General features: G+C 42.5%; 1 protein-coding gene across 1 annotated transcript in view; it reads left to right on the top strand.

Moving 5' to 3' along the window:
• ehbp1 (EH domain binding protein 1) overlaps nucleotides 1–25,536 on the top strand; it is a 155,157-nt gene that overhangs the window by 33,168 nt on the left and 96,453 nt on the right. The window contains exons 6-10 of the mRNA XM_080036631.1: nucleotides 13,174–13,355; nucleotides 15,320–15,459; nucleotides 19,558–19,695; nucleotides 20,458–20,737; nucleotides 22,835–23,084. Of these exons, the coding sequence (XP_079892757.1) occupies nucleotides 13,174–13,355; nucleotides 15,320–15,459; nucleotides 19,558–19,695; nucleotides 20,458–20,737; nucleotides 22,835–23,084 (990 nt within the window). The remainder of the gene's footprint in view (nucleotides 1–13,173; nucleotides 13,356–15,319; nucleotides 15,460–19,557; nucleotides 19,696–20,457; nucleotides 20,738–22,834; nucleotides 23,085–25,536) is intronic.

The following is a 25,536-nucleotide window of genomic DNA, read 5'->3' as shown; positions in this document are numbered from 1 at the left end:
GGCCGCCGTGGTTACACACGTCCTTCAACTGCTAACATGGTCGCATGTTTAGAACATAGACTATGGAACGTCAAACGCCCCCCTGTTCCGCAACAACACGCTGGAGCATTTAAACAGAGAGGCGGAACTGATTGTGTCGGGAATCTTACTACCCCCCGAGGTAGTAAAATTCCCGGAACAATCTCTCGCACCTTTCTTCCCTCGTTCCGCAACTGTCACATTTATACAGCAGGGCGGAGGGCCGAAAGGCCGGCATATTACCGGCTTTCACTGGCTGTGTAAAAGGGGCTTGTGTCTTTGCAGGTGTCTTATTTGTGTGTGTGACTGTATCTGTGTCTAAACATGTGGGGTAGTGGCCATTTGAGAGTCTATTTGTATGCTTTATTTGGTGTTTCATTGTTAACTAAATATCTTCAGGTTTTAAGATTTGGATCAGTCAGAAATAAATTCATCATATGATACCTGTGCCCGGGGAACTTACTGATATTTTTGAGAGTGCAATATTAATTTGCTCTATGAAAAAAAATCTACATACATATTAATATTGTAAAGCATCTCGTCTTCTAACACACACATGCATACGCTTTTATACACACAAGCACACACTGCTCTGTACAGCATTGGCACACTATCTGCACACCCCATATATTTTATCTCTGTCTGTGTGTGTGTGTGTGTGTGTGTGTGTGTGTGTGTGTGTGTGTGTGTGTGTGTGTGTGTGTGTGTGTGTGTGTGTCTGTTTTTGCTTACATGCATGTGTTTGTTAATTAAACTGATTAAACTGTTGCCCCTGATGATTTGGGGCTTTGCTTCTTTGCTTGCGTCATCTTTTTCATATACCGTCTGTTTTTTTCTGTGTGTGTGTGTGTGTGTGAGAATGCGTAGCTTTGTATTTAGTCTCTCCAAATTGTTTTGTCTGCTTAACTGTTTTATCTCTGTTTTGTCCCCCGCGTGTGTGTAGTATGTTGGTGCCATGTGCATACAGTCTGTGTGTATGTCTTTACATTTGCAGGTGTGACTTTGTATTTGTGTCTTGTCCCACTGGTCCAGGTTGTGACCTCAGCTTTCATCTCCTTAGTCTGATGCTCCTGCAGCCCACTGTGCTCTGCTCTCAGCCAACAACTCAGCAGATGTCACCAGACACACACATACACCCTGAGTCATGTACACATGTACAATATTTCATTCACACAGTATCTCTATTTTATACACACACACACAAACACACACACACACACACACACACACACACACACACACACACACACACACACACACACACACACGGGTTGACTGCGAGTGTACACATAAAATGCATAATCTCTCACACACGGACACACTCGCACACACAACCACAGATGCATTTAGATACATTTCTGGCCCATGCACACACACGCTGAGTCTAAACCAGCCCAACCGGGTTTTTGTTTTGCCTCATACAGTGTGATCTTTGACCCCAAAATAAACATCAAAACACAAGTGTCACCTGGGACACATCCGTATTCCCACCTGTGTGGCCTTCAAATGATAGACCTAACTGGCCGAAGTTTGTGTGTGTGTTATGATTGAAGATGTTGATGTTACAAACAGCGGAACGTGCCATGTTCTCAGTATTTTCGCAAAACAGAGGATGATTCATCTCACTAAAGTGAAATATATAATTGAGACGCATAAAAGAGTAGTGCTACTGTAACAAGCCTAAACCAGGTGAGATATTTTGATTGTATAATTGGCTGACATTCGACTGTCTTTCAAGGCAATGGTGGGTGGTGGTCAGACATCTCTGGTTGTAAAAACCTACATGATACTGAGTGTTTAGAAGACCAGCCCTGTATGCATGCAACCTAATCCCTTTCCTGAAACATACATTATGCTAAACTATAAGTAAAAGTGACAAAAATACATTTATTTCAATGAAAATGTCAGTTATTAGAATATTAACTTAAGGAAGTTAATATCTGCCTTAGCCAGCCTGGGCCCTGACGTTGCTAACAGCTCACAGTGTACAGGCTTGTTGCAGTCTTTGAAACCTCCTGTCCCAAAACTGACCCAGAAGACACACACTGACACAAGCACATGGGAGAACTCATGAACACACACAAACATTGCTAACAAATGCACATGCATGTTAAAAAAAAAAGAAAAAAGTGTCCGTTTGCTCAAATTGAGCCTTTACCAGTAGCGGTGTAGTAAATAGGCATGGAGAAACTTGATAAACCAATGAGGCAGACTTGCAAGAGTGGCAGAACATTGATTACATTTTTTTTATAATTGATCTGAAGAAGAAAAAAGTATACTTACATTTGTGTTACATTTTTTTAAATATAAACAGAACAACCCAGCAGGGCTTCTGAAACAAGAAGAAAATGTGTTTTTAAACCTTGCCATACAGGATCCAGTTGCCTTTAATCATTTATTGAATCAGTATTTCTTTACTATTGTGTTGCCAATTTTCAACTGCTCATGTCTCTCAGTCGACCATTGTTTGAAATAATTTCGGAGAACCAGAGTCTTGACATCTCATCAGAGACTTCAGTCTTACATTATTGGTTTCCCCAGCCTCTGTTATCGGTCATCTCTGCAGTGGTCCTCTATCAATGGCTTTTCATCCCGTCACCTGCCCTCCTTCTTGCTTGGCTCCAATCAGAGCCTTCCTGCCCGTCTGCATCCTCAGCTCACCTTGTTTTTGGTGTCATGTCTTATGTGGAGCTGATGGGTGGTCAGACAGTTTGTGGTGCGATTGCGGAACAGTTATTATCTCCATCTCTCGGTTATTTATTTTTCCTCTCTGCGACTTAAGATGGCTGCTTGCGATGGAGACAGGCCTGTGTGGCCCGCAAAACACTGCCCTCGCTAAATCCCCCTGTTTATCCACAAGCTTGACCCGATGGGCCTGCGTGGGCGGCTGGTTCGCTCAGTAGATGTGTGTGCGTGGGTGGCGGTGGCGAAATAATATATGTGTGTGTGCACGCACGGAGAGCTTTATGATGAACTTAGGTTAAACTTGTGTCTGGGGTGACTCGTTTGACATTATCTGCTCAAGATCTGCTCACAGTGAGTACGTGTGTGTGTGTGTTTGAGCATCTTAGGGAGTGAACACAGTCTCGCGTGTAAACACTCACACACACTCACACACTCACACACACACACACACACACACACACACACACACACACACACACACACACACACACACACAGACACACACAGATACACGGTTACTGGCAAACTGAGGCGACTGTTCTGCTAAGTGGCAATGAATAGGGTCTTGTGATGTGCTCTGATGCCAGTGCTAAGCCAGCCACTGACAGTTAGGCTGATCCCCAAACATGTCTCTGTCTCTGTTTGGGATATAAAGCTGTTCTTGGAGTACCACACCCAGAAAGGCTGAGGTCAGGAATTCGAGGTGACTAAAGGTGTACGTACACCTATGGGTGTTGAGGACATGTGGGAACGGACACATTCCCATCATGAGAGAGGTGCTGATATCGTGTGTCACTTTAAATGTGTGACTTCAAAATTGGCTCATAAAGTGCCTTATAACAAAGGTGGAAGGTATACGACACAAAGAATATGATAATCTGCAAAATTTGCATCGTATATAGCAACCCCTGAGTTGACAGGAGTAAAATGCATGGCGGACTTTACCCCCTCAATGCTTATTGGTTACGATTCATCAATGAATCATAAAAAAGGTAATTCTCCTGTTTCACCATTTTTAACAGAACATATTCTTAATGGTTCCTGCACAATATGCACATTTGATATGAGACTGAGCTGTTTGTGTTGTGGCCTTGCATGTAAATGCACAAAAACAGAATTTGGGAACCTTATTGTTCTTCTTTTGTGGAAAAGGAATTTCAAAGAACAAGTGCTCACCCATGCACACGCACGCACACACTCTGAGGCACACCGGCTCCTTATCCAATCCCTCCACTAATTCCCCCTTGGTAGAAGGTGTTCATTGTTTCTTTTTCATTCTAATCTCTCCCTCTCCTCTTTTTAAAATCCATATTAGATTCTCTTTGAGTTGGCCACAATCAGAGGCACTGGAGCAGAGCATCACCCTGCTAATGCTCTTTGTCTCCCCAGATTTGTCACTTAGCATGGAGAGTACACCTTTGTCATGGAGCAGGGTGGGAGAGAGGCAGACTCTCACTTGGGGCAATTGTTTCTTGTCACAGGACATCTCAGTCCCCCCTTCCCCCCTTACCCAAATCAGCTTTGCTCTGGATTAGAGCCCTATCATAGCTCTGTCAGATCTCAGCAGTCTACCTAAAACAGCTAAAACAAACACATTCTTAAAGGGGGAATTGACTGGACGTGGACATTCTGATTAGAAAAGAAATCCCTGTGTTGTTGTTACCTGGAAATCATCATTTGATATCTATCTGGCAGTTGTCAACCCCAACCCCTTGAGCTTCTCAGCATTCAGACAGAGTGTCACCATACAGTCCTCTAAATACTTTGTTTGGACTGCGATAATGACATTTTGTGGAAATTCATCGTTATATGAGCTGCATGTCATAGTGACAGTCCAGTAACCTTACCTTTTTAAAAACCAATGCTCAAATATGAAGTGTGTGTAAATAGTCAGAAGAGAGGACACTGCTGAGAAGAATTATAGAAATATATTTTCATAGTTTTTCATATTTGTTCATAGTTTGTCTCATTCACCCATTCACACCCACATTCATACACAGATGGCAGCCGCTACCAGGCAAGATGCAAGCTAACCATCGGGGGCAATTTGGGGATCAGTGTCCCAGGGAAACTTCGACATGTGGAATTGTTATGCTTTAATACAGTTTGGAGAGACAGAGATGAAATGGGTCACAGAGGGTATTGACATGCAGTGAACGACCACTGGCCTCATTCGAACCCTTGGTATGCTGCTTCTGAGAACTGAGCCTCTATAGGCGAGCACTCTAACCACTACACCACGAGCGGCCACTTTTGACAGACAATGACTTACTTTTGTGTCAGTGTGTTATATAAAATGGGGTGAAAGCTCATATCTTGGGTGGTCAACCATCATCGTCAAACAAAAACACCCCCCTCCCCCCCCAAGATCTTTCATGCACTCAAATCTGTACAACTTTAAACATGGACACACATGGCCACAGATTTTGCTGGACACAGTGTCGGCCACTGTGTTGAATCTGTCGTCCTGATATCTGAACTGCGGGTGCATACAGGGGAAGTAATCAATCCCAGATATAGTAGCCGTCGGTATCTGGCTGTGTGTGTGTGATGATGTTATTGGCCATTTTAGGCCTCTACGATGGACAGAGATGGTGAAATTGTGGGAAAAGTGATGAGCACACACTTTATGGACCAGGGATGAACTCCTGCTATAATCCTGTCGACCTATCTCTCCCCCCTTCCTCCTCTTTGCTCTGTTTTTCTTTCTCCATCACCCCATCTCCCTCATTTTCTCCATCTTTTCCTGTCGCTCTACTTTACTTTATGCCAGTCTTCTTTCTATCCATCTCTCTTTCCCTTCATTTTCATCCTCTCTCTACCCTTCTCCCTTTCCATTTCTTGACCAACCCCCCTCGTTCTTTCCAACCCCCCCGTGTGTCTTTTTCTCTCTCCAGCAGAAGTGCAGAGCCAGGGCTTTTGCCTGCTGGTAATTTATTTTCCCATTAGCCCCCTGTCTGAAGTGCATGCTCTGGGTCTGAGTGTGTGTGGGGGGCACTGACTGAGGGCCACCCAAAAGAAAGACCCGGAGAGTAGAAGAGAGGAGGGCACCCTGGACACACTGATAAGACCAGAGAAGGAGGGAGGCGTGCTGGGGGGGACAGAAATGAAGGGAGAATATAAGAGGATATGAGATATTGGCTTGGTGTCCATCTCAAATATTTTGCTGGTGTTGTCAATCCACAGGAATTTAATTGACAACTATTGTGATAATCAATTCATTGTCTGACATTTATCAAAAGCAAAGATGCAAAACATTTGCCGGTTTCAACTTTTCAATAGCGAGGATTTGTTGCTTTGATGGGCACCTTTCACCACTTTGTATTTTATTTTATTCACTAAACAATTGATCAACAAAATTAACCAACAAAAAAATCGATAATAAAAATTGTTAGTTGTAAAAATCTCATTCTGGAGGTGTTCTATAATGCTTCATGTGCATGATGCAACATGGCTTTAAGGATCTCCTGTTCATATTCATTTAAATGTGTCCACTTCAATCTGTCTTGCGTTTCCAGTATTGGTGAAGTCACTATGAAGTATGTGTCAGGTTTCAAAAATATGTCCTCAAACAAAGCACATAGCAATGAACATATACTCAAGTCAAGTGTGACCTTGTTGGTAAGGTCAGAGAGTATGGTGGAAGCCAGGTGTGTGTGTGTGTGTGTGTGTGTGTGTGTGTGTTTTTTTCTTTTTCTGGTGGTTAGTGACATACCTCCAGTTTGCTGACTTTTGCTCATGCTGTGCTGTAGATATGATAGCTTTTTATATCTAGAGGTTTCATTAATGTTGTTGAACCTCTGGAATATTGCTGTTCTTTAGTGTGTGTCTGTGCGCGCTTGGCTTGCTGTTGCCAGCCAGCAAGAGATTAGTCCCCAATAAAGCAGTCTCCTCTCCCAGTTAGGATTAGACCTTTTAAGGGCTGGTTGGTTTGTGACTCTCCCCCTTTCATCATCTGCTGCAACCTGGCATTAAAGGCATTCCTCTCTCTCTCTCTCTCTCGCTCTCTCGCTCTCACTTACACACAAAACCCCACTCTTGCTTATGGTTCCTCTGTCCACTGTTTATCAATAAGAATACTGGCTTCAAAAGCGATATCATATTTGTGAACAAAAAATGGCTGTAGATAAGTTCAAGTTGAAAATGTTGTGGCCTTTAAATGAGATAGAACTCCTTTGTTGAAATGATTTAATGTGGACCTCTTTACAATTGGGTGAGGTCCTGCACAGCTACAAAATGGCTCTTAAGCTAGTATACTTTGTATAATGCCCCTTTTTTCAAAGACACCTACAGTAAGTGTTATGTGTCTTTAGATCTTCTTCATGATATTTGAATCTTGGTTATTTTGTTTCCAGTTGTTGGAGCACAGTGGATGTTTGTAACTGTATATGTTTACGCTGCCGTCACCAATGAATCTGCTCCTCTTGTCTCAGCAGTGTAGTCCTGTACTACTGATCGTTCCTGTTTCTGGCAGTAGGCGAACACAAGTCTGTCCCGTATCCAGTTTCTTAGTGTTGTACAAAAAGGACTCTCAGTGTCATTCTCAGCCATATTCAGCCAAAACTACGGCTCACACTGCGCTGTAATCTGCCGCCTTTTGCTTTTAAAACAACCCTAATCCTGCTCTTGTTGTTGCTAATCGCTCTTTTCTCGCTCTCTTCACTCAATTCCCCTCTCAGTTTACCTCGACTGTTTGTCAACCTTGTTGTTTTTTTGTTGTTCATGCCCCCGGGGACGAGATGGTGGTCAGAGAAAGATGCTTCCATTTTGGGAGGGTTTAGTTAAATCTGATCCAAAGGTGTTTCTAGTGAAGAGAAATCCTGTAGTCCTTGCTGGTGTGTCAGTGTATGAGAAATTAAATAGCCTGCGTCTGTGTGTGTGTGTGTGTGTGTGTGTGTGTGTGTGCGTGCTTGCGTGCGTGTGTGACAATACACATGAAAGCCATTTTGCACAGTTCATTCCATTATTAAGACTATTGTTATTGTAATTCTCATAACCGCAGTGATAGTATTGCATGCCTTTTATGCCTATTGTTGCCTTTTAAAAATACACACGCATACACTGCTTGGGGAAAAAAATAAATCCTCACATATAATAGTAGCAGATGAATAAATTGGTCTTAATCTGAGTCAGTGTGTGTGTGTGTGTGTGTGTGTGTGTGTGTGTGTGTGTGTGTGTGTGTGTGTGTGTGTGTGTGTATATGAGTCTATAGTGCGATATTCATAGGTGGTATGTAAAAAGGCATTCCTTATCAGTTATCAGGGGAGGCCAAATTGACACAGAGGAATCACTCCATTGTGTGCGGATTCAAAGCTAGATGTGAGCACATTGGATGTCTCCATTTCCAATAACTGTGACCTTGAGGCGAGAGGAATGGCACTGTGCCCCCCCCCCCCCTCCCTCCCCACCTCCAATCTGCTGACTGCTGAATTCAACCAGAGCCAGCTGATTTTGGGTGTCGGGGCGAAGGGCTAATCGGTGCTACCTCAGGGTTATTCTATAGGGTAAATTGAGTTTGAGCTTTTATTTTTTTCCCGAGCTGTTTGAATACAAATTACAAAGGCCTGTGTACAGCTTTGAATGGATTTTTATATTTGTAGCCTTTATGTCCATATGATCTGCTTTGAGGTTTAGGCTGTCTTTCACCTAGCTTTACTATTAACACATTTCATGAAGAGAGAGAGGAAGAAGAAATAAAGGGAAATAAACCATCTTCTCTATTCCGGCTGATTACCATGTCATAATATAACAATTATATGCAAAATACATCAAATATGTGACTATTTCTTCATGTCTGAGCGTATCTGACCTCAGGTTGTCCCTTTACCCCCGGTTAAGGATTGTTTTGTTTTATGGCAGCAGGCTTAAGTCAGATAATCATCGGCTTGATGTGGAACCAGTGAATCATCACTTATCATCCGCGTTGTGATACTAGAGCTACTTTTTTTTTAAATAAATTAAATCTCCCTTCTGGCACAACAACTAAACACCACCACACACACTTGAAATATTGACAAATCAGTTGTACCATACATATTGCCCTCGCTGGTAGGCCTATAACAGAACATGGCCATTCTGAGTATAGCTAATGTTGATATGCAATTGTTAGTAAAAGTGGTAGTTTATGGATCGATATGGAACATCGACCATGTTTGTTAAAATGAGAAACTAATTGACTGGTGACCTGTGTTAAAAAGCCATTAGTTGATTGGTGTGCATGTGTGTTTCTGCGTACTTTTTCTTTGTTTGTTCATAATGCGCTAATACGGCCCAACCATCAGTGTGTGTGTGTGTGTGTGTGTGTGTGTGTTTAACTGACCAGGTCTATACAAAGAAGCCAGGTTCTTTTAGCACTCAGCCTAATTAATCCATCTCTCAGTCACAAAAGGATCCCCAGCCCTCCCTCTCCTCAGGCCCGTCCCATTGGCATTTTGGGGCAGAGGGATTGAGCAGGACCCCCGGGCACCCCTCCTGCCCCCCCACCAGGGGAGCATCTGTGGATCGATCCGGGCCCAGCTGGCACCAGGGGAGAGAGGGGCGGTACTGGTACTCTAACACAAACACACCTCTTCTTGAATTAGAGCCCTTCACATTTGAAATAATTTCATGTAGAAATTGAAGGAACTTTTCTGGTTTGATTGCTCTTTTATTGTAGTTATTCCATGCCCCCTTTGTCAAGTGTGGCCTGGTTTGTGTGAGTGTATTAAAAACGTTTTAAGTCAGAGCAAACTCTGTTGATTATTAAGTGATACCCCTGCAGTTGTGCAGAGATGCAGCTAGGGGGCAGCATACAGCCATCACCCCTCCCCACGAAGGCACGTACACACACACACACACACAGAAAGAAAGAGCATATTCATAGTCGTACCCCACTCTGTAATACATTCAACTTCTGTATTGTCCTTCTCTTTCATTTTACACATTGTCACAACCCAGGCACCCTAATCCTAGCGACCCCCCCCCCCCCCCCCCCCCCACACACACACACACACACACACACACACTGATTGACAAGCAGCATCCGGGGAAATGGAGCAGTTTTCCATTGTTTTCCTGTCCCCCCTCAAATCTGTTGAAACCGTTTATTCCATTCTTGTGCCGAGGTATTAGCATATCCTTAAGTATTTTTCTGTTTTTCAAGACCCCACTCCCCCCTTTTCGTCCCCATCCTCCTTTTTGCTAAATCCCCTCTTCTTAAGTGTTTGGTGCATTCGGCAAATTCATTCATAACGCATCTACATGCGCTATTAGCTTAGTATAATAGCCAGGGTGTAATCTTTAGAGATAAGAGGGGCAGAGGGAAAGTTCTTTTCCTGACGGGTTCCTATGAAAAGTTATTGTGGCTTGTTGAGCGATGATATGTCATGATGTTGGACGACGCTCAAATGTCATCCCAAAATGTCAAGCGGCCTCGCTTTCTTCTGAAGCTTTTTTTTTATTTAATTATTGGTCTGAGCAGGGGTTTACAGTAGGTAGGAAAGAGGAGGCAGAGATAGAGGGATAGCAGTTAGATGAGAATTACAGTTCAATGTTGGTGGGAGATAGAAAGATTGAACGGCAGGCTACAAATGGAGGGATACAGGTTATAGAAGCAGATTCTGTTCACCTTTTGCGAGAGCTATTTTATTTAATTGTTTTGTCTTGTCAAAATGTACTTAGAAAGTAGCTTATGAGGGAGAGAATAGACGACTGTTGCGTAACAGTATCTCAGTGGGTCTGGGATTCATTGGATCTAACTTTGATTGAACCTAACGCTCCATCATGTGAACTGTTTGAGCTCTTCAGCCGGAACTAAATATATACTTTTGATGAGTTTTGAATCATCAGTTAATTTCTATTGTAAAGCATCTTTGAAACATTGGGAAAAGCGCTATATTAATCTGATGTATTATTATAATGTGTGAGTTGTTTTTAAGGCCTAACATTGATTGAAAGTTTTCTAGAGAGCTCTGGGCTGTTAAGACAACTCTACTATGAAAACAAATTGATTAGCAAACACTAATCCAGATTCTAGATTCATTATGTTGTGATCACGATGTAAATCACACGTCTTGGTCTTGATGATTTAAGGAACAGAATTGGCTACTTGCACTGTTTTCTTTGTTGCCTCTTGACTTTTTTGAATCATAGTAAGTTAATTGTATGCATAGTTCATATGTAGCACACATGCAAATAATATTAAACGATTATGAATAGTGAGAATTAGGGCCCGACCGATGTATCGGCCGGCCGATTTAATTGGCCGATTATAGCACATCTCCGAAAATCGTCAAAATGGCCGCAGATTTTTTGCAGATTTTTTTATTTTTTTTTATTCCAGCAATCATGTTGAGTGAGATGCATTGCTGCCCCGGAGGTAGCCTTATAGCATATTAACAGCAGCTGCAGGTGTGTTGTAATACATTAGATTAATTCACACTTGACAGTTCCCCCTGACACCAATAGCAGAGTCATTGGTCATCTCTTGACTGTTAAGTTGATATTACTATAGTTATTATATAGAATGTATATAGTGCTTTATTGGAGGTCATTCAAAGACACTTTACATCAAACGTATAGAAAATCATACTTATAGAAAGAGAAAACAAAATACAGACAAATTAAAGATAAGGTTTGGAGTGGAGTCAAGTGTCATTATGCTTTTATAAAGAGGTGAGTTTTGAGTTGACTTATGAATGAGTTTATTTAGTCTGAGATGCTGATGTTTGGAGGGAGGGAGTTCCAGAGGGTTGGGTGCAGTTACATAAAATGCTTAATGTTTATCACTTTAGACATATTTGTAACACTTTTTTTTTTTTTAGATAATGCATATTTCAATAAATAAAAAGTTCCTGTACACCTATTGACAGTAACAAGTATTTATATATATTTAAGGGTTCAAAAAAGTAAAATTTTTCAATATATATTTATGGGATTTAAGAAAAAAAAATAATCGGCCGATTTAATCGTTATCGTAATTTTTCTCAGAAAATAATCGGCATCGTCACCCAAAAATCCATATCGGTCGGGCCCTAGTGAGAATTGAAGTCACTACACATTAACATGCTGTGTTGGTACATGTTTGCATGCCAACAGATGTTCTAGTCCCTTTTTGGGGCTTACATAGTTTCTCTCAATATTACCAATAGCTTCACCACTCTGTACAGATACCAACTCTGGGTGGGTATGTGTGTATATGAATGAATACCCTGCGGTCCTCAGCGATAAGGCTGAGATTGAGTTTTCCCCACAGAGCCACAACCTGGGTGTATGTGTGTGAAGACATCAGGAAACGGGAAATGTAAAGAACTTGTATCGCTTTATCTACCTCACACTCCAGAGTGTATATGTATATGTGCTCTCAAACTGGTGTTGTGAGAGAGAGCTAGCTGCTCTGCTTTGTTCGGCATTGTGCGCATGAGAGGATGAATCCTCTAGGCTCGATTCACAGCTGAGACAAGAAGGTCTTTTTCTGTGGTATAATAACACAAGTGTGTAGGTGTGTGTACGGTTGCTGTTTTTAGATAGCTATGCAGTGAAACGGAGACAAGAAAAGTCGCACAAGCAAAATCAGAGCATGTGCGTTACCACCGCCTGCTGCTTTCATTCCACATGGCCTGTGAAGGAACATGTGTGCACCAGTGTCTGATCCCTACGTTGTATTTGGTTCTAACATAGGTCTCTCTTCATGCAAATGAATCGAGGAAAATGTGGCAGTTTCCCATCACAAAAACCAAATCTGTGAAAACAGAAGAGAGGGACATGGTACGTCAGTGGTATCAACACAGCACGGAGGTGAACCAGTCTGCCGTTCACTGACAGCGTGGTGCTTCCATAGCCATCAGCAGACAAAACCCGATCTGTTTTTTTGGGGGGGAGGGAGATGGGGGGCAGACTAAAGGCTGGAACGTCCCCAACTGTTTAGTTTCCATATCTAGCAGTCAGTGACGAGACTTTCCGGCAGTATTTTTACACACACAACCTCCGATCCCCCTCCCCCCCCCCGCACACACAAAGGCTCTGTCACTGATTCTCTAACTCTTATCACCTTGTCTGTGGCATATTCCCAAATTCCAATTTGACTGCTAGCCCCCTGGCCCAGAGCACATCTCTGAACAGAAGTACAGCAAAAAAATGGCTTCGGCATGGACCTTTGATAGGAAATACCAGGAAGGATTTCACAATGAGGGACGCCCAAGGGCACAGGTTCCAGTTTGTTCTGAATTCACCAACCACAATTGCTTGTATGCCCTGCACTTTATTGATAGATACCTCTTCCCCGAATGAGAATGTAAAACAGAGGACAAACAAATAAAACAAAACCAATTAGGCCTTGCAGAATATCCTCTTGTTTAATTAAAAATGCCTCCCTCCTGCTTTGTCTCCTTGTTTTCCTTTTTAATCCCTGCCGTGTGGATGTTATGCACCGTCCATTGAGTAATATCGACCTCCATTTACCTGTGCTTCATCTTTCTCTCTCTCCCTCTCCAGGAGTCTCCATCGGGGCGGAGGAAGGCCTTGGCCACCAGCAGCATAAACATGAAACAGTACGCCAGTCCCATGCCCACACAGACTGATGTCAAACTCAAGTTCAAGCCCCTGTCCAAGAAGGTGGTGTCAGCCACACTGCAGTTCTCCCTCTCCTGCATCTTCCTCCGTGAGGGAAAGGCCACGTAAGTCTTTGTCTCGTTATGCAAACGCCTTTCCTAAGTATAGAAGGGGAAACGATTACAATTCTAATTCCTACAAGGGCTGCAATTAATCGTAAGAGAATAGTTATCTTGATTCATATTATCTATGGGATCTCATTTCTAAATGATGAAGATTCTCCTGGAATCCTGGTGCAGATCATTGTCGTCTGATTTAAAAACAAAAAGAAACTAAATATTTTGAAACCTGAAGGCTATTAGGTTCCCTATTTTAAATAAGTTGTATGTTATGACATTAAATGTTCTTTAGTCTGTGTTGACAAGGGTCCACTTGTTACCACACTTTCTCTTGTATTTGCATAAGCTGCTCTGTTTGCAACTGCAATTCAGATAGCAACGACTTTAAATTACAATTACTAAGGACGCTCAAATGTGAGTCACATCAAAGTTGATTACTACTTAGGAATCGTTTTTGTTTTTATAATAAATGATATGTAAAGTACAAAGCAGTGAGTCTGCCTGAATTGCTACTGCACCTTTCTTTGGTACAAGACTGGTACTACTCTATCAGTGACCATCAAAGGGCCATACATGTGCTTTGAGTGATGGTCAAAGGAGGGCCTCCAGACTCCCAGCAGCCTGACAGAATCTGCGTATGGCTGGTTAGCTCTGTGTCGCTGTCCATGTAACACTGCCATTCTCCTCCATGTCACCTCACACACTATCCATCCACAAGGCCACACCTACGCCACTCTCCACTCCATCACCTATCTGTTGCATTTTGTTGTTGGACGGGAGGGTTCTTTCCCAATTTGAGGGTTTAGTTGCACTTTAGAGACACAGCAGTTTTGCTGGCAAGTCTTGTCGATTGACATTGATTTATTTTGTCTTGGAATATCATTATAAACATGTTAAGAAATCACACACACACACATACACACACACTTACATTAAAATGTGTATGTTTGATTGTTACATTATTTGATAGGGCAGAGTTTAATTTACAGACACATACTGCCTCTGCGCACAGCGTTTGCAGCACAGTCTCACATATTCCTCCTTTGATTCCACCAACTTTCATTTGAGGACACACACTCTCAACCACGGTGTTTGCCATTTGTTATTCACTCTAATTTTATAGGGGTAACTTTCATTTAAAGACAGACACACACACTCACGCAGGCTGAGCGAGAGCAGAGCAACAAGGCCTTTGTTGTGGCGCGGACGGCGGGTCGATGCCGCGTAACCCCTGTTAACCCTTCGGGGAATGATGTCAGCCACACAAACAAACTCAATCACACCAGTTCAAATGAGCCTCTGGGCTTGGGAAACACCAAACACAAAGAACATAGAGGAGAATACATTGATTCTGTGGAGGGGTTGTATCGAGGGACTGGTTACACAGGACTACATAAAATACGAGGAATACTGTAGAAGTTGATGCATCTGTAAATAAAGTGGTCTAGGGGAAAAATAAAAGGCACTGACTGGGTGGATGGGAAAGAGGGAGAGACGAGAGGGTGACTAGGGATGAGAGAGAAAAGAATGTAAGAAGTGAAGTTAGAGTCTTTGTTGATTTTTGCAATGAGGTGTAGTTTATATGGAGGTCTGAAATGAAGAAATTAATGTGTGGTGAAGGAGGTAAATAAAGAAAGAGTTTGATGGAAATCTATAATACTCCTTATATGTGATCTGGCTATTGGCAGCTGTGTTAGTGATAGCTGTAGGCTTAATGCTTGTTTCTGTCTTTTAAGTATAAGCATTGAAAACACAAAATGCTGATGCATTTTAATGTATTCATACAACTATTCATGTATCCATATTTTTTTTCCACTATCCTTTTGTATAATCTGTATCTTGATTTTTAAACCATGCATATATCCGATCTGTTTTGAGTGCAGTTTTTCTTTTAAATCTAGGAGCATGAGTTTTTGGCTACATTGTGGACGTGTGTATACATTTATTTCCTATTTTTGTTAATTGTTCAGTGATGAGGACATGCAAAGCCTGGCCAGCCTGATGAGCATGAAGCAAGCTGACATTGGTAACCTTGACGACTTTGAGGAGGAGAACGAGGAGGATGAGGAGAACCGGGTTAACCAGGAGGAGAAGGCTGCCAAGATCACAGGTGAGAGAACTGCTACAAAGCACTTCTTCTTTATTTGACAAATCCATTCTTTGTAAATTTAGCCATCTTCCCAAACTGAAAACTTGGAGGATAACATCTCCAACCTTCCAAAAAGAACCAGTGCCACGGCTTCAGTGGGGCATCAACTTTGCTGCTGTCTTGATTTCTTTTGTTTTTCTAGGTTTATGCTTGTGTATGTGTGTGCATGTTTGCCTTGCATATATTAGATAAAGTGAGAAATTAATTCATGAGTTTATCTTACAGTGTTTTGTCAGCTCCAGGTATTTTCTATTGCTTAAGCCTTACTTCTCTCCTCTATCCCCATTTGCCCCTTGTTTTGTTGCTTTCTTAAGGCCAGGACACACCGGTCCGACTACCCGAAAATGGAGACTGCCGATTCAGGCAGCTCCAGTCTTCCCGTCGCGGCCAAAAAAGTGCCAAGAACACACTAAGCCGACTGCTGACTTTCCGTACGCTCTGCGCTTGCGCGGGACGTAATGTCTCCATAACAGCAGGCGGCGCTAATCTGTATTGCGGCCCAAAAAAATAGGGAAGCCGGAAATGATGGGAAAGCTCTCTAGACCATAAACATAGATAGAAATACGTATTTATATTTATGGACCATAAAGAGCACCATTTTTAGCAGAGAGTGTCGAGCATGGTGTCGAGCAGTCAACAAGGGTTGATGCATGTGAGTACTCGCTGAACGAAACAAACAAACACATTAAAACAATGGCTAGCTGTTGTTAGCTGTTTGTGCTACCCGCCTCACTTCCGGGCTTCACTGATTCGCTAGCCCTCCACCAATCAAATCGCTCCAACTGAAAGACTGCCCGCCCGCCGCTCAAAAGAAGGCCGGCGACATCTACGACGACCGATTTCACGGCACACACCAAACAGATTTGTGTCCCCGCCCCCTCCAGACTCTCCGACGGCGATTATCGGGCCGGTGTGTCCGGGCCTTTACCGTGTTGGTGCACTAGTCCACTGGGGTATGGCTTGCCTCCTTCAATACATATGTTGGAGGAGTCTTACTTTGGTCTAATGTATGGACCCCGCTGCCTCCTGCTTTGCTTAATCCAACTTTTCAAAGCGCAATCTCTTCATGTTAAGCTTCATGCTTTCTTTCCTTTCTTTTCCCTTCCCTGCTCTTTGTCTCATTTATATGTATATGCATTGAGCGCCTACAGCTAAGCTTCAGTCGCTTGTGTATCTCAATCAAAGGCCTGGCCAAGCTGCCAAAATTCCCCACTATCATATTCCTCCCCTGGATACCACCTATCCAAAAAGCCAGCAAGCTACACTAGCAGTACTAACACTAAGCACTAGTTAACACCAGCGCATACCCTGCAAAACACATGTTCTCTTTTTTACCTTTTACATACAGTATGTAAATAATGAAAAGTGAATATGTTGCACCTAAAAAGGCTGTATCTTACATCTCCATGAATATACAGTGCTGCTTGAAAGTCTGTGAACCCCTCGAGCCTTTTGGAATTGCATTTAGTTTGACCATTATTAATTGATTTTGATCAATACCAGTATTTTTGATATGAAATAACAGATGTTTGTTTATCAATTCCCCTTTCTTTTTTTCCGGATATCAATTGTATAGTCAAAAGACTCAAATAAAACAAATTATTTGCAAACTTTTATATGTGCAAAAGTTTGTGAACCCTGTGCTGCATTGCTTAAATCGAGCAGTTAAACACAATCAGGTGGGCCAAATCTAGTGATGAAATGTACCAATGTAATGAGAGATCTTTAGGGAACAAATTGGGCGCCGCGGCACAGATCAAACCAGGTCAGTTTAGGGTCACCAAAGTGAACCCATTCAGGTCAGACATGCCAAGAGGAAAATGCATCTCAGAGGATCTTAAGAAGAGAGTTGTGATGTTGCACATTTGTCTGGGGACAGCTATGAATTCATTTTAAAAAGTTTGAGTTCCATCGGTTCACTATGGGAGGGTTGCTGAAGAAAATAAAAATGTGTAATTGATAAACAAAAATCTGTTATTTCATATAAAAAATAATGGTATTGATAAAAATGTATTAAAAATGGTTAAACTCAATACAAAAGGCTCAAGGGGTTCACATACTTTCAAGCAGCACTGTATATTTTGTTTGTGTGCTTGTTGATGTGTGTGTTTGTCAGTTGTCTGTGAATGTTAGTAGTTAGGCAGTGCTACCTACTAATGTTACCAGCTAGAAACCTCAGATACAAAAATGCCAAAGTATAGGCTTTTTACAGCCTTTATCTGTTACTACAACTTTTTTTAAACTGCATATAAGCTGAGCTGACATTGTTCCAATTGAGTTCACCCATGTATGCAGTTTGAAATACAGCAAATGTGTTATTGGGAGAAATACTTTTCATCGAGTCATTTTCATATCTAGTTTAACAACAGCAATAACCCTGCAAACATCAACCATTAACCCATGCAGGTTTACAATCTGAAATATATGAACTATTTTAACTATGTATGTATATCTATAGGTTGTTGAATGGTGTGTGTGTGTTTGTGTGTGTGTATATTCTTGATGGGTTGTGTTACTTTGCCTTGTTCACTGCTATTCTTCCTTCCACCCTTCCTGTATGGCCCTGTCGTTTACAGAGATAGTAAACCAGTTGAATGCCCTCAGCTGCTTAGATGGGGATGATGATGATGATGTCCTCCTTAAGCGAGCACGCAAAGCAACCGCTAAGCCTGCCGCGTCCTCCCAAGGTCTTTTTTCCACCTTTCTTTCACCACTTCTTTTCACCCCGTGTTACCGACTCTTCTTCCACCGTCTTGTGAACATTGTGTCACCTCTACACTACTATTCATTACTTCAATTATTTTCTTCCCATATATTTCTTTTTCTTAATCCTTCCTTTTTCCAGCTCTCCTCTCTTTTGGTTTCTCTCTCCCCCGTTGTCCTTTACATTGGTATTGTGATCGTGTCGTGGTCATGTGGTCCTACAGTGTGCTGTACAAGGTGTTATGAACACATCGGGTTGATGTTCATCCTTTTGTTCTTTGTTTTTGTTTTTTTCCTATTTTTTTTACGGTCCGGTCTTCCCCATTTTTTTTTTTTTACCTTTTTACTGCAATTGGTAGTGAACCAAACAAGGTAAACTGTATCCAAACAAACTCTTTACACACACACACAAAAAGCATTTTTTCAGGAAGTTTGAATTTAAGTGTATTTGTGTATTGGAGATGTGGTATTCTATTGGGCCGTGAGCTGGCACAACAAAGCATATCATTCCCTAAGTTTAATGAAGGTGGGTTGGGGTAGTCTTTTAATATCAGCATTACATTAGGGTTCTCAGCTAAACAACTAAACATACTGATGCCTTTCTGTTATAAATGAGAAACTCAAAACTTGATTTAGGACCCTTACATGTTACACCAAAGGTTTCCATTTGTCCTTATTTAGATTTTTGCTTGATCAGTGAACAGTCAAAATGTCACAAGATGTCACTTGCCATGGCCTAAAATGGGTCGTGAATGTTGTCAGTAAAAGTGCTGCACCTCTTATCAGCTACCACCACTTCACATAGCAACCCTATAGAAGGGACTCATAGTCACAGCACTGTTTCCCTTTTCTCAGATTCTCACACTGCGCACAGCAGCACTTCTTGGCATCTACCTCACACACATTATACTTCTTTTCAAACGCACCCACACCCCGGCAGCTAGCGATTTAGCTGCAGTGACGACAAGGAAGATAAAGTGGACAATTCTCAGCCTTTCCAGCTTGGTTCTCCATAGCAACTCCACACTGCCTTCGCTGTCTCCCACAGTAACCCCTCCATGCTACGCACATTTTCCCAGAATGCCACTGCTCTACATGCATTGAAGTGGAGCTGAGGTGGCGGAGGAACACAAAGTGGCTGCGCTCTTAGGGATAACACGCATACAAGACTAAACTGTCTTTAAACACATGGTTCACTCCAAAGTGCAGTTATTGGTTTATTTTGGTTTGTGAATGTTTGTATTCATTTCATTTTGGGAAAGGTTTTTTTGTTCGGTAGCTGTTATTTTTGTCACTGTTTTTCTTCATCACTGTTTTTCTATGTGTATGATTTTGTGATGGACTCTGTTGCAACAGAGCTGATCAACAAGCTGAACTTCCTGGAAGACGAGGATCACGAAGCGTCTCTCGCCATGAGCAACAATCCCTTTGATGACCCTGATGAAGACCTTCATGCAAACCACTTCAACCCATTTGATGATCCCGAGGAGGAAGGTATGTTCAACTCTGTCAGCATGTGACAACAACTGCATTCGAGACAATTTAATTGCGGTGGATGGATATTCAACATCATCAGGTTGGCTCATTAAGGCTGTGATGTTATTATCATATAATACATTTTTATATTGGGGAGAGCCAGTGGAATAATAGGTGAAACAAGCTCATGTTTGTGTGTATTGCACACAGGCAGCTTTATTAATATTTTTGCCTGATCGCCCGTGATCAGGCAAAACAGTTGTATTAGTATGGATTATTTGTTTCTGAGTGGAATGCTCCCACAGTCATGCATCCCCCACTTTGATACTTTGATGCTGAGACTTGAATTCGTTCATTCAATCCAATTCTTAGTTGTCTTGTAAGTGAACTAATGTAAACCTAATATGGCCAAGGCGCTACAGACTGTAAATGTGATATATGCAAATACCAAACCATATAAGGAAATGGATGTGCACATGTAGAGGCAAATGCTACTCACATTAGCATAATGAAAAAATCAAGGGGTTTGTACTGATTGACTTGTGGCTCAGCTGTTTCTTTATGCAATAGAAAAATAGGCAAGTTCATAAGGCTTAGCTATACTACTGACACATTTACACAGACTCCCTTCCACTGCCCAGCTCTCTAACCAAGTGGTGAGACCTGCTACAAAAGCTCTTCTTAAATAAAGAAGATACTATCGTGTCATTGTGTGACTATGTTGTATATAGTATGTGTTGTATATATGCGGCCATTGTTCTCTACTCTCTTGTCAAACAGAGCCCCCTGCCCAGCCGGTCTTAAGGCAGCGGGTTGATGACGAGTCCTTCTACGACCATGAGGACTCCAATCCCTTCAATGAGCCGGAGGAACCTGAGGAACCCGAGACACAGACACAGGCCCCAGGGAACCCCTTCGATGAGCCTGAAGCAGACATGGACCTCCAGCCAGAGCCTGAACCCCCCAAGCCCAGACAGAGGAAAGGAGTCCGGCCCGTGGACATGAGCAAGTACCTGTACGCCGAGACCGCCCGCAACGAGGACGAGGAGGATCTTGACGAGTAAGATTATATTTCCTCCTTGTGCCCCGTTTCCTCATTCGGTAAACTCACATTTTCAGGAGCTGGTGGACTGGACGTACACTATCTTCAGATGACAATAACAGAGCTGTTTGAGTTTGATGAAGCAGTCATCTGACATTATGAGGTTTGGATGATTGTGTGTCTTGCATTTAGCATTTTCCCAATTACAATTTGCATTAGGTATGCTTTCAGTTGCATTTGATACATTAAGAACATGTACACAAAGCCTATTTATTTCTGTTTACAGTGCATTTAACCTTTTGTGTATGTAGGGGTCTATTTAAACTGTTTGTTAGAGGGATTTTGGATAAACTCACTTTTGAAAACTGTCAGGCTAAACAGCCTACTGTGAGTGGCAAATACTAGAAACAGCCTAGGAAGATCCATGCTGCCCAGCTTGGTTACTGTTGGCAGGCCAAGTCATGTAAGACCCTTCCTTATAGAGGGCTGCCCCCCATCAGGGCAGAGTGACGAGGCAGCTCTTTCAACGGGAACAAGGGCCCTGTTGTTTCATTGCATTCTTTAACCTTGTCTCCCTCCTTTCCCCTCCTCTGTCGTGCCTTCCCTCCCACCTTCGCTCCCCCCCATCAACTTGTTGCCTAATGCTTTCCTTCCTTGTCATCCTCCTTACTTTCTTCCCAGAATCATCCCATCCCTCATTCCTTCCTCCTTCCTTCAGTCTTTATTTTTCTTGATTTAAATTACTTCAGTTCATCAAAGCTGCCAGTGAAGTTACTTTAGAAGCGAGAATATCTTTAAGCCGCTGAATTGTACACGAATAAAATGACATACTGCATGTACTCCTGTCGAAAAGTAACAACAGGTATATGAATGATAGTAATAAAGCTACTTTAGCCCCTTTCACACAGTCGAATGTTTCACTGATTATTCGTGACCTTTACAAACGAGTGCTCGTGTCTAAATGGTCAAAGTAAACGTGTAGGTCTTGGCTGCTGAGCGATGCTGTCACACAGATAGCCCTATGCTTTAGTCCTCTAGGCTGTCATATGGACAGACAGGTTATAGACTGGCATGTTTCTTTTGCTTTGTCTTTTACACTGTGAGCAGTTCTCCTGCAGAATAGAAAGTTCAAGAGGGCAGCGCTGTGTTGTGACTGGAGTCCTTTCACATGTCTTTTAGCCTGTGCAGGTCTGTTAAAGCTGCTCTAAAGGCCTGCCCGCTCCTCTTTTCTTCACTTGCCTTCTTTTTTTCCCTCTTTGTATCGCTCCGCAGTTAGACAGACATCGAGTAGCTCTAACCTTCTCTTTCAGACGGATACCTAGTCAATCAGCTTTTTTCTTTCACTCTCGTTCTTACCCCCACCCTCTCCATCCAATTCTCTTGTTTGTTTAGGATTGGTTGTTGCATGTTGAGTGAATGTCTCAATGCCTTGCCCCTGCTTTCAGTGCCACAAGCATGCCTGTATATTGATAACACTGGTATGTGTGCAAGAGTTCCTGCGTGTGTGTGTGTTTCAGTGCGTGTGTGTGTGCTTAATATGCCTTCGTGCTCCTGCCTGTCTTGTCTGTCAGTGGTCCAACTTGAGCAGTAAGGATATGAGGTCACTCAGACCTGACCTCAGTGCACCTGCATCTTCTATTACCTTACCTTTTGTGTGTGTGGTTCATTGTATTGCATCAAACTCTCTTTCCATTTGGCAATTTCCTTATGTTTAACTTAACAATGGGCAGTTGGAACCAAAATGAGGTTTCAAATAGTGGAATAATTCATGACTGGATGTTCCAATGCTCAGTATGCATTTCACTAGATGGGGACCTCTGGGAATGTTAATTGTGTGCTTTTTTGCAATCTTGACCGTTTGGTTTGGTGATTTGTTTACAATCATTGTCTTTGAGGCAAAATATCTCAAACATCTTAGTTATTTCACATTCCTAACCCTTCTTTTGTATTACTTTAGTAAGTTAAAGGAATAGTTCAACATTTAAAAAAAATGTCTTTGCCTCAAGAAAAGGCGACAGAAGCCGTTCCTGTAACTGCGCACGCATTTTTTGATAAAGAAATGGCACAGATTGCTTATCCTTCTCTCTCTCATCTGCACCTCTCTTCCATTCTCAGATCCAACCCGTTCTACGAGCCGAGGACATCGAGCCCTACGCGGTCCCCTGCTGCTGGCAGCCCCTCCCTGGATGTGGGAAGCTGCCAGAAGAGGAGGGCTCCCCCACCCCCGAGCTCCAGCCCTGGCATTGGCCCCAGTCCTCCAGCGCCCAAAGCCAGCTCCGGCCCAGACAGGGAGAGAGCCCAGCCACAAGGGCCCAGTCTACTCACAGCAGTGATTGGGAGAGAGCTGGCCTCCTCTTCCCCCAAGGTAACCAGGCTTCACTTTGCACGGAATACATTGATTTCATCCCAACGGCACACAGAAAACAAAACCACAAATGTGATACACGCTTGAATACAATACAGTTTAACTGTCTCACCAATCTGTTGCAGTCTGGCAGTTAATGTGTAGTGGCTGCCTTGGGATGTTATATACTGTACTTATTTTCCTTGAACAGGTATTAAAACCATCCTTTTATTAAAACTAGAAGCAACTGTACTCTGACCTAAATGAAGTAAAGTCATAGAGACTAAAATTGGCAAAATGATAAAAAAAGAATTACGAATATGAACATGCATCTCATCCCAGTATTGGTAGTTGACTGGACTCAATGCTTTGGACTTTGTACCAAATAAGTTATAAGGTTTGTTTCCCAGCCCTAAATAAAGGAGTCCTTCCTAAATTAAGGAATTCAATTTGACAGTGATTGTTGAACAATCGTCAGTGTTTAATGCCTTGAATGTAAAATATACAGAATCAGAAAAAAATATGTGTATGTATGAACATGTTTGTTCTTAGCAGTATTTAGATTAAGGTGGGTTTCAGGGAGCTCAGCTTCTCTAAAAGATATCCCCTCAAAGCCACAGTATAATTTGAACTCTGCTTCTTTGTGAATATATTATCATATAGACATACAATTAAGGATATATATTATTTTTCAAATACAATGATTGTAATGTATTTTTATATTTTTTAATGCCACAGCGCTAGGCAATAGTCTATTTACTCTTCTTCATCCTGACTCATTCTTCGTAGCATGTGTTGTATAGTGAGTGACTTGAAACATTTTGTGTGTGTGTGTGTGTGTGTGTGTGTGTGTGTGTGTGTGTGTGTGTGTGTGTGTGTGTGTGTGTGTGTGTGTGTGTGTGTGTGTGTGTGTGTGTGTGTGTGTGTGTGTGTGTGTGTGTGTGTGTGTGTGTGTGTGTGTGTGTGTGTGTGTGTGTGTGTGTGTGTGTGTGTGTGTGTGTGTGTGTGTGTGTGTGCGCGCGCTTGTGTCCACATCCAGTGGTCCTTACATTAGCTTTTTTTCCGCCTGCACAATCCCATCTTCTGCCCCATTCTTTATGCTCATGAAGCTCCCAGCTCCTCATTTGAATATAGGTATTTGTTTATTGGGGTGTTTTCGTGTGTTTATTTATTTATTTAAATTAGGTAAATCATGGCTGGGTCTAATTAAATGGCTGATGGTCACACACACTCACGGCAGGAGTCAGACCACTGGTGGGGAATGATTGGCTGTGGGTGTGGGGATGGGTGGGGGTTAATAAAATGTGTGTGTTTGTGTGTGTGCTCGCGCGTGTGTGTGTGTGTAGGGCTCAATGAGCCTATGTGGGGCTTAAACACAGGGGGCTTAACTACAGCAGAGCGATCACAAGGGGGTGTTGACCCCCTACGCACGCACACGCACGCACACGCGCGCGCACACACACACACACACTAACACACTCTATACAGTTACTTATAGACACACACAAACACACGGGTCCCTCCTCCTCATGCAGCTGGCTAGCTGATTGTTTTAGTGTAGCTGGGCGGTGATGCTGGCCGTCCATGTAATTATGGCACAGTGCCTTTATCATCCAGCTGCAGTTGCCTGTGACTGTGGGTGAGGGGGCCTAAACCACTTTAATTACCCAAAGCCAGTGGCCTGTGGTGGGCCACACTTCGCTCCTGCCTCTGGAGCTTGGGTTGAGCGGAGGGAGGGATGCAAAGAATGAATTGTGGGTGAGGATTGAAGAAGAGGGGGTGCAATGAAGGAGAATATGTGGAAGATAGTGAAGGGTGGAGGAGAGGAGAACAGTGGAGGGAAGAGAAGGAAGATGGCCAGGGAATAGTAGAAGGAGAGATAGGATGTTCACAGTAAACAGGGATAGGCCTACAGGGTTTGTTGACATATACAGCTAGTGCGAATAGGCTTCTCTTTCTATTCACACCAAGCACTATGACACACACACAGACGCCTCAGCCATGTGTAGGCTGTGAGATGACCTTTGAATGTATGAAGTCAGAGCGGATTAAGCCGAGACATTCCCACTATGAGAGGCCAAGACGAAACCAACACATCAGCACACTATGAACGTGGACAGAGTATATATGTGTGCTTGTTCTCACGTGCATGTATATATCTGTATATATAGTTTCTAGTATGCTTTCGGCTCAGTTCATTGAGTTATAACCTTCCCCCAGAACGCAGCTAACCTCTATTGCTTCATATAAGAGGTTTCAAGGTCTCCCATTTATATTTATACCTACCAACTATTCATGTGGGCAGTTGGTGTATAGGACCAAGATAAACACATACGCACAAGCACACAACTAATCTCGCAATGTGAATTGAAATTGATATATGGAAGGCCGACATGCTCAGTTATTCATTTACTACCTGCCCTGAAGGGTATGAAATGTCACTTATGTGTTTTGTAGAACAAAATCTTACCTG

Source organism: Ammodytes marinus, assembly GCF_949987685.1.
Source record: "Ammodytes marinus genome assembly, chromosome: 11".
Taxonomy (NCBI): Eukaryota; Metazoa; Chordata; class Actinopteri; order Uranoscopiformes; family Ammodytidae; genus Ammodytes; species Ammodytes marinus.
This window is presented reverse-complemented; position numbering and strand designations above follow the sequence as displayed.